Consider the following 9,648-nt stretch of genomic DNA (forward strand, 5'->3'; position numbering starts at 1 on the left):
GGGAGAGGGCAAGTGCATGGATCGCAGGCTGCAGCACGGCCTTTGTTTTATGTAGGCCCCTGCCAGGCCCCCACTAGGCCCGGGGGGGGATAACCCACAGCAATGCACCTTCAAAATGTCATGAGATACGCCGGTCACGGAGGGGGGGGCAACAAACAGAATAGATCATGGATCGGGACACGTGGGGGCAGTCACAGGGATTAGCCACAACAACACCCACAAACCCCGCCTCCACCACAAGATCCTGTAAAACAGGGGGACTCTGTGGCTCAAGGGGATCTGAAGAGGGCCTATTCCCTCCATTTGACAGACTAACGCCCAGCAATGTGTGCAGGGCCAGCTAGTTTTAAATAAAAGTGTTCACATTTTGGAAGTTACAACAAAAACTAGTGCTAACTAATGCCTTTACTGGGGGCACCCTCAGTTGACTTAATTTTTTCAGATTACATACATATATCATTTTATTCATATATGGCATTTCCATAGTTCAAACTGTGCTGAGGCAGCTTGTTGTTGTTGTTGTTGTTTAGTCGTTTAGTCGTGTCCGACTCTTCATGACCCCAAGGACCAGAGCACACCAGGCACTCCTGTCTTCCACTGCCTCCCGCAGTTTGGTCAGACTCATGTTTGTAGCTTCAAGAACACTGTCCAACCATCTCATCAAATGCACAGTTCCAACATAACAGAAGTAGTGATAAATAATGAATAAAGCAGAAAAAAATACAACCAAACTGAACAATTTCCACAGAAATCATAAGATCTAAAATAAAGATACAAAAAATTAATATCAATAACAGCAACAATCTCCCCAGCAAAACTCCCAGCCCAAGAGTCTGTTCAACAGCCTCAGGTTTTGTAGCTGGAATCAGTCCGGGCCCCATGCTCCCAGGAAAGGTGGAAAAGGCCTGCAAGACAGGAAGCAGATCTTTTAGGACTCACAGCCTACACACACATACACACACATATAATCTCAATTTTTGTTATTATATAAAATATATTTTTATAAATATTTTTATTATATAAAAATAACATTTTTTTTGCTACCAGACAACCTAGGTAACACATAATAAGTTACAGTGAGGGTGGGGAGGGGAAAAGGAGAAACAGGATGCAATGTGAAACCAAAGAGTTAAAACCAAAGGTGCATAATGTCATGCAGTTCAGTCTTTAACTTATTTTAATTCACCGCATTTCAGATCCTACGAATTTTAATTTCTGTTGCTTCTCCAAGAACCCTAAGAGTTGTTTTTTGTTGAGACTTGCTGAAATGTGTTCTTGCCACTCTTAGAAATGACTTCACTAACATTTATAATACACACACACCCTTTTATGTTGCTAGGTTAAAAAGCTAAAGGTAAAGGGACCCCTGACCGTTAGGTCCAGTTGTGGACAACTCTGGGGCTGCGCGCTCATCTTGCTCTATAGGCCAAGGGAGCCGGCGTTTGTCCGCAGAGAGCGTCATGTGGCCAGCATGACTAAGCCACTTCTAGCGAACCAGAGCAGCTCATGGAAACGCCATTTACCTTACTGCTGGTGCGGTACCTATTTATCTACTTGCACTTTTACGTGCTTTCGAACTGCTAGGTGGGCAGGAGCTGGGACTGAACAACAGGAGCTCACCTCGTCGCAGGGATTCGAACCTCTGACCTCCTGAACGGCAAACCCTAGCCTCAGGGGTTTAGACCACAGCGCCACCCACTGTTGCTAGGTTATTTAATGTATTAATCACATGTTAGAATTAGCAACATTGTTGCTTCCTGAACCTCTGCCAAAGCCCCTCCATATGCATGGAATAAGTTGCTCCTTTTCATACAGGCTAATGACCCTAATCATTAGGGTCTGTATATACCCTGTATATACACTGGCTCTTCAACATTGTATTTCTATGCAAGGAGGACCGAGGATAGCATTATAGCATTGCAGTTAAACTCTTTTTGACTGCGGAGGTTTGGGATGTAGGCTTAACAACCCTGGCTGTTCTGTTGAAGTTATGTTGAAACATCACAGGTTCATTCCAGAATCGCCTCGATGGCTGCTGTCTCAAGGCAGAATTAAAGAAGCAGAAGACATCATTCGGAAAGCTGCACGAAAGAACCATGTTGCTGCTCCAGATGTAATATTTGACCTCATTGAGGTAAACTTGCCCATGTGTTGCATCTGTTTACATTTTCTTCCCAATGTCTGGATATGGCAGTGCCCATTAAAACATTCTGCTTCATGAGATGAAATCTAGCTCTCCAATAATGAACCTATTGCCTATACATTCATTTCCAACCCGTTTAATGTTATATGAAGAGCACTCTAAACTGTGGGCTGAATCCAACTAAGTTCTACTTAAGAGTGGATCCATTTAAATGAATGAACCTCTGTTAATAATGTTTTATTAACTTCAATGTGTCTATTCTGGGTAGGATTAATATTGGATTTAATCCTATAACGTGATTTGGCAACATCCTGGATTTGTCTCTCAGCTCCTTTAAAATGCAGCACTTTACTTATTCTTTATGTTTGGCATATATGTCATGCTAATACCTTTTTAGATTATCTGTTTATAGTACAGTACAACAGGTGTTATTTGCATTTATCTTCCCTGTTTCAGGGATATTGCATTTTTTCAACAACACACAAATCACAGTAATTGTTACACGTCACAGTGGACTCGTCTCCCCTGTAACCCACCCTGCTTGAGATTCCTCAGAATGCCAGGATATTCTTGCTTCAGAACAGATCTGGTAGGCACTTGGTTCTCAGAACTCATGAGCCAGCTTCATCCTTCCTATCAGCTTCTCCTTTCTTCCTGTGCCTAGGTTCTTCCCCCATCCTTCTCCAGTCCTAGACCAGACATCCCCAAACTTGGCCCTCCAGATGTTTTGGGACTGCAACTCCCATCATCCCTGGCCAACAACATTCCTTTTGACCCTCCTACTTAGCCAGTCAGCATTCTTGGCATCTACAGCATTGAGGTAGAGGGAACCACTCTCTTCCTTGCCTATTAGGCATGAACTGTGGCTCTATAATAAGTACCAAACGCCATGGGGGATTTTCTGCAGCCATCTCTTCTTCTGTTCTCTTCCTCTATTTCTGTCGCCCTCAGACTTGTACAGTGGTACCTTGGTTTGTGACTGCAATCCGTTCCGCAGAGGTGTTTGCTCGCCGAAGGCACGCTTCTGTGCATGTGTGAAGCGCCGATAGAGCGCTTCTGCGCATCCGACACCCCGGAACCCGGATGTAAACACTTCCGGGTCCATGGCGTTCGCTCGCCGAAGCGTTCGTAAACGGAGGTAGTCGTAAACCGAGGTTCCACTGTACTTCCCTCTCAGTATTTCTGGTTTATTTCTATATGCTGAGAGAGAAGATTTGTTCTTTAACCAGACCTTGTTTATTGCTGCAGAAGCTTTCTGCAAGAACTCACCAGTGCCTCCTCACAATCCTGTTCTACAAAAATGTAAATTCTTCCCAGCGAAGAGTCCATTGTGTTTTGATGTCCTGAGTGAAATGAAACTGTTCTTAGTTACTGCCCATAACATCAGCAATAACAGTGCAATTCTACCATGTCCATGTTACGCTGAGGCTCAAATACCACTAAACATTTCTTCAGACTCCCTGCTGAGGTGAATCTGATAGGGAGTTCTTCATACTTTATCATGAGACAGTTTGGGATCTTTTGAGTGACCAAAACCTCCAGCCTTTTATTTGCAGGGAGTGGCTCAGAGGAGCTACCCACCACAAGGCAACAAAGCTTTCACATCCGTTACATGTGCACATGATATCATGCTATTAGCTTTTATTAAAATTGCTGAACTGTTTTACACAGTAATTTGCAGTTAGGGTCATGGTTTGAACTGCTCATTAGAGGAATCCCCCAGACAAATAATTGGCAGTTCATCTTCCAACACAAACATGGCAAGTGATGTTTAATAAGGCAGCTGACATGTGCCTGAGAACTCACACTGACCCTCCTGCAAGCTCCTGCCTGTGAATACTCTGGATTTTTGGCATAGTACATGATTGATTGATTGATTGATTGATTGATTGTTGGATCAAAAAGAAATTCAGCAAAAATCTAAAGCTTCAGGATAACAGTACAAGAGAACAAGGCAACAGTGTTCTTTTTTAAAAAAACACCCATGACTTTACATTAAAATGGAATTAAGTTGAAAATGTAATTGCTATACTGTATTTAGTTTTACTACGATAAATATATATTTACAACTGGAGGCAGCCCTGTTCAGGGAAGTTTTTAGTATGTGGTGCTGTGTTGTGTTTTTACTATTTTTTTGTTGGGAGCTGCCCAGAGTGGTTGGAGCAGCCCTCTCAGATGGGCAGCATATGAATAAAAATATTATTATATTATTATTACTTTACATAGTCCCTTTGCAGTCACATGATTGGGTTAATATATAAGTGCAGTTGAGTATTTTAATTGAAACTATATTATCATCATTATTTGCTAAGTTCATTTTTTTCTCCCATTTCCCTCTAAAATTTGGACTTCTATGATGCAGTATAATAACAGCATATTGATATTAGTTGTATTCGGAAACATTCTTCCCATATGGAGCTGTTTGAGTTCTGCACTGTTTCTGAGGCTTTTCTCGTTGAGCCTTCTCTGGCTTAAGTGCTGCCAGTGAGCATGGGAGGTGGCTATTTCAAATGATGCCTAAACTGTGGAATAGCCTTCCAAGAGAGGTTCATCAGCCCTCTTTGCCTGCTTTTAAATATGTTCATAAGACTGCTTTTTTCTATCAGGCATCTGACCATTTGATGTGAAATTATTTTAGTTGTGAATATTATGATATTTTTTTATGCTGGGGATTTTTTCAGGGGAGTTAACATTTATTCATAAGCTTTATTGAGTTTGATTTTTAATCATTGAAAGGTGAAATCTAAATACACACATAAATAAATAAAATAATGAATACTGTATTGTGAAATAGTACATTTATCTTTTTCCAGTATTAACATGGGTACTTTTACTTGAAATGCTCTGGATTTATACATAAATGAATCTTTATAGCAAGGTTCATGAACAAGATCCAACAAGATCCTTAAGTTCCCCACCCCAGCAAGTCACCTGCTGATCACCTGATACTATAGTGACGTCAGGTGATTGACACCTGTCAAAGTTTAAAACAGGTAGCTGTAACAACAGTTTGGAAGGATTAAATTTAGATTAGGAAAATGTAACAAAGTGAAAGAGTGAGTCCACTCTGGTCAATACCACTTCTCCTATCAAAATCAGAGAGCCACTACCCCTCCATTTGCATTTAAGTAGAAAATAGAATTCTTGGGTGATCCAGTATTTTGTACTTTAGTCCTGAGTCAACTCCTGTACAATTTGCTGGCAGAAGTGGAATGAACTTTAAACTACAAAGCAACCTGCTTAGAATGCCAGGATGTTTTATACATTGATATAAATTAATCACACATGTACAGTTTTATGACACTTCCTACTGATCAACCTGTGGTTTGCAGCCTAAAATCTTGCAAATCTTCCACTATTTTGTTCAAAATCCATATATTAAACTTGCACACAACTTCCACACAGTGACTACAGTTAAACTTGCTGGATACTTTATTCTGACTACAGTTAAACCTGCTGGATGCTTTATACTGATCCCCAGCAGAAAGCCTGAATTATGGCAAAAAGCCTTTTCAGTGCAGCCATGAAAAATTAATATAGTGTCAGTCACAGAAACCAGAAAATGTAGTTTCACATTTATTCTAAACAAATACCAGATCACGCTACCTAAATACCAACATTTCCAGGAGCTGTCATTCAAATTAGCAATGGCCACTTCTGCACTGAATCATCAACCATATAATTTTTTAAAACAACACTTAGCAGCAAAGATTCCTATTTACCTTGAACATGCAACTGAAATTTCCTGCTGTATGAAAAGCCACTTTATTTTAGAGAAAGAAAACAGGTTTTCATGTGTGCATCTGTAATTTTTGTCTATAGGTACAAGATGTGACTTCCCAGGACCAGCGGTCATACAGCATTCTGGACCTATTAAGGACCCAGAATATCCGATCTATCACTATCATGTGTGTGATTTTATGGTAAGCACTTGATGAACAGACACAAAGCTTTCCTTTCCTTATGAAACAGCTGATTCCGAGCAGCTTCCCCCAAGCTGGTGGCCTCCAAATGTCATGGGGACTGCAACTCCAATCTTCCCTGACCACTGGCCATGCTTCATGGGGCTGATGGGAGTTGTAGTCCAAAACATCTTGAGGAAACCAGTAGCTGAGACAGTGACCGTAATCACACACCTGTAAACACCCAGGAGCCACATTGCATAACATTATTTACGTATAAATGTGTGTGTGTGTGTGTGTGTGTGTGTGTGTGTGTGTGTGTGTGGCATTTCACATAGCTTATTGAAATGTCTCTGCTCCAGTCTGAATCCCAAACTCTTATCTATTATTCTAGCTAGCATTTGCTTTGAGAATTTCTACCAAAGATTCACTCACCTTGGTTTTTTTTGTGTTTACTGCAGCAGATAAACCCTGCTGTTTTGGAGTTGGACACTACGCTGTCACAACCAGCATCACATAATTTGTCTGCTGCCGCTTTACTTTCAGTGGCAAGTTTAAATTCACATCCACACATATATATAAAACTAACATGTCAGGGGGACATTTATGGGCTCCACCTCCTTGATTTGCATATTTTGAATGTATAGAGAGATTTGTACATGAGGGAGCATTCAGAGACTGTGTTCCTCACCTGCAATCAAAATCGGTGCAGTCTGGTAACATGCACTGGCGGAGGGAGGTGAGTGCGGGGGGGGGGAGCACACCACCCCCGGCAGCGCAATCCTGGTGGGGTGCCATTGCAGGCGGCGTGCCATGCCCCCAGGGCGCATGCCATGCCCCACCCCACCTACTCTCCACTCCCCGGTGCCGGAGCATGAAGCTCCGCCACTGGTAACATGTGAAGCTGCAGATCATGTGTGTGTGAGGTCTAGGAATCCCTTTAGTTCAGCTACCTTATGAGAAATCAGTTAGTTCACACAGCTGTGGAACTGGTATGTTGTATACCCATGCTCTTCACAACACAACTAAAGTAACATTTGAAACAAGCAAGCTGCCCGGAGGTCTAATTAATGCAATGCTTACGCCTCAGAAAAAAGAGAAGTGCTGCCTGATCAGATTGCTACATATCCAGACCTCTGTTGGGTGTCCCCTTCTCATGCCACTTTGAGTGTAGGAGAGGAGGGGAAGGACATGTTCCCGGGCCACACTGTGAATGAGCCATTACCCTGGCAAGGTGTCTGAGCCCCTGGGATTAATACAGTTGGGACTAGACAATAATGTGAACACCAACAAACGGAGGCAGATTGCATTTCTTTCTACTTGGGAACACTTGCTACCATGTGTAAAATGTATGTACGTTTCTTTTTAAAATCTGTTGATTTTATCAATATTTTGATAATTTCATTATGTTTCTAAAGCCAGTTTTATTGTCATTTTTCATGAACATTTATGCAAACCGCTCAGAGATTATTATTTTTTAATTTGCCAGTGTATAAATCTTGCTAAATAAAACAAAACATACTTTTAAAAGCCTAGTCCAATGCAGCACTTTTTCTGAGGCCTCCTAATATTTATTACAATATAGCTCTGTCTTTCAGGACGGTCATTGCCATTGGCTACTTTGGCCTCTCTCTGGACACCCCTAACCTGCACGGAGACATCTATGTCAATTGCTTCCTTTCGGCAGTAATCGAAATCCCAGCTTATTCCATCTCTTGGCTGCTCCTCCATTATCTTCCCCGGCGGTATTCAATGGCAGGAGTCTTGTTCTTAGGAGGATGTGTCCTTCTCTTCATTCAGTTCGTACCTCCACGTAAGAACATTTTACTTGATGTGAACTTTCCCCCTACTTTTGTAGATGTAATCCACAAGGCCAAGCAGGTTGAACTGTGGGCATAACAGGTAGAATAGTGAGCAGGTGACTGTACTTGTTCATTAGAGCACAGTTTAAAATACTGTAGATGCCTATTCTGCTTGTGTTCATTACATCTGAAGACCAATATAAGACAGAAAGGGAGCTCACAGTGCTGAGAATATGCAGTCAGATTTGCTTCCTTATGTTTATTTTGATTTTGGGGTTTTATGTTTGATTCTGTATTTAAATTGTTTTTACACTTATTTCTCGTCAGTCTCCCAGGGACCATTGTTACATGGTGTGGCACACAAAGTTTGTACATAAATAAACAAATGAGCTCTCTCATTTGTTCCTGTTATACCAGCAACTGAACTCTAATCTGACAATCTTTTTATTTGGGGTGGGGTTGTTCTATCAGCCACTTCACTTTGTGATTTCAGCTTTTGAAAAGAACAATATATTGGATATTCTTTTTGAAATACCATGTGATTCATAGTCTAGGTTTTGATTTTGGCTTTTTGCTGCAACAGACTAACATGACTAGTCTGTGAATCTATTTATTTATTTATTACATTTATGGACCACATTTTCCTCCAAGGAGCTCAAGGTGGTGTACATGGTTCTCCAACGCAACGCAACCCAGTTTTGTCTTCACAACAACTCTGTGAGGTAGGTTAGGCTGAGACACAGTGCCTGGCAGAAGGTACCGCCCAGTGAGCTTCTCAGCTAAGTGGGGATTCCAACCCTGGTCTCTTAAGTCGTAGTCTGACACTCTATCCATTACAACAGGCAAGTTTAAAAGAAGTAGGATAAAGTGAATGGCAGAAGGCAGGTAAACTTACTGACACTTCAGTGACACATAGCTTGATTCTCTTTTGTAGACCTCACTATGCTCTCCGTTACGCTGGTGATGATTGGAAAGTTTGGGATCACAGCCTCGTTCTCAATGGTTTATGTCTACACTGCTGAGCTCTACCCAACGGTTGTGAGGAACATGGGAGTTGGTGCCAGTTCAATGGCCTCCAGATTTGGCAGCATCCTCTCGCCTTACTTTGTATATCTTGGTAAGTTGCCAGCTATCTTATTTTCTGCCAGGCAAAGTACCACTACTCTCCCTTTTAGTGCTACAAGCTACTCGGTTCAGTATTATTGCAGGGTACAATGAATAGTACGGGCAAAGTTGATGTACCATTAACTAAATCTTTGTGTTGAGACTCTCCAGGTAAGCTTCCAAGCAACCTTAGAAGTCCTCAGAACATAGTTTGCAAAGAACTGGTCTGTGCAAAACATTGTGACAATAACTACTTATTACTTCCCTTGCCCCCCCTGTGCTTCCTACCAGGTGCGTATGATAGATTTCTTCCCTACATTCTAATGGGAAGCTTGACAGTGCTAGCAGGAATTGTCACCCTGTTTCTTCCAGAAAGTCACGGTATGCCTCTCCCAGAAACCATTGAGCAGATGCTAAGAGTTAAAGGGTAAGGAGAAACCATTTCTTCCATAATTTAAATAAAACAGTATTGCAGCCAGTATCATTGTGGGTCATGCTGTAAAAATATTGGGAACCAAATTATAGAAGAGATTAGAGCAGTATATACAGAGCAGTCGGCAGTGTTGCTTAGAGATCTGAAAAAGAGGTTTCCACAAGAAATAATGAAAACAAGGAAAACAGATGGCTTAATTCCTGAGAAACAGTGGGGTGGTATGCCAGCTAGATAAATCTTAATTACTTATCTCTATTGTAGCTT

The 9,648-nt window shown here is 41.5% G+C and overlaps 1 protein-coding gene across 2 annotated transcripts in view; it reads left to right on the top strand.

The window, feature by feature from the left end:
• The window catches only part of LOC118080344 (organic cation/carnitine transporter 2), a 32,126-nt gene that overhangs the window by 17,494 nt on the left and 4,984 nt on the right, over positions 1 to 9,648 (top strand). The window contains exons 5-9 of one of the 2 annotated variants that reach the window (XM_035105412.2): positions 2,008 to 2,134; positions 5,966 to 6,066; positions 7,644 to 7,858; positions 8,782 to 8,964; positions 9,324 to 9,378. In XM_035105412.2, coding sequence (XP_034961303.1) covers positions 2,008 to 2,134; positions 5,966 to 6,066; positions 7,644 to 7,858; positions 8,782 to 8,964; positions 9,324 to 9,378 — 681 coding nt within the window. Of the gene's footprint in view, positions 1 to 2,007; positions 2,135 to 5,965; positions 6,067 to 7,643; positions 7,859 to 8,781; positions 8,965 to 9,242; positions 9,379 to 9,648 lie in introns of both variants that reach the window. The other variant, XM_035105411.2, reaches the window with a different exon arrangement.

This window comes from Zootoca vivipara, chromosome 2, assembly GCF_963506605.1.
Source record: "Zootoca vivipara chromosome 2, rZooViv1.1, whole genome shotgun sequence".
In the NCBI taxonomy this organism is placed as follows: domain Eukaryota; kingdom Metazoa; phylum Chordata; class Lepidosauria; order Squamata; family Lacertidae; genus Zootoca; species Zootoca vivipara.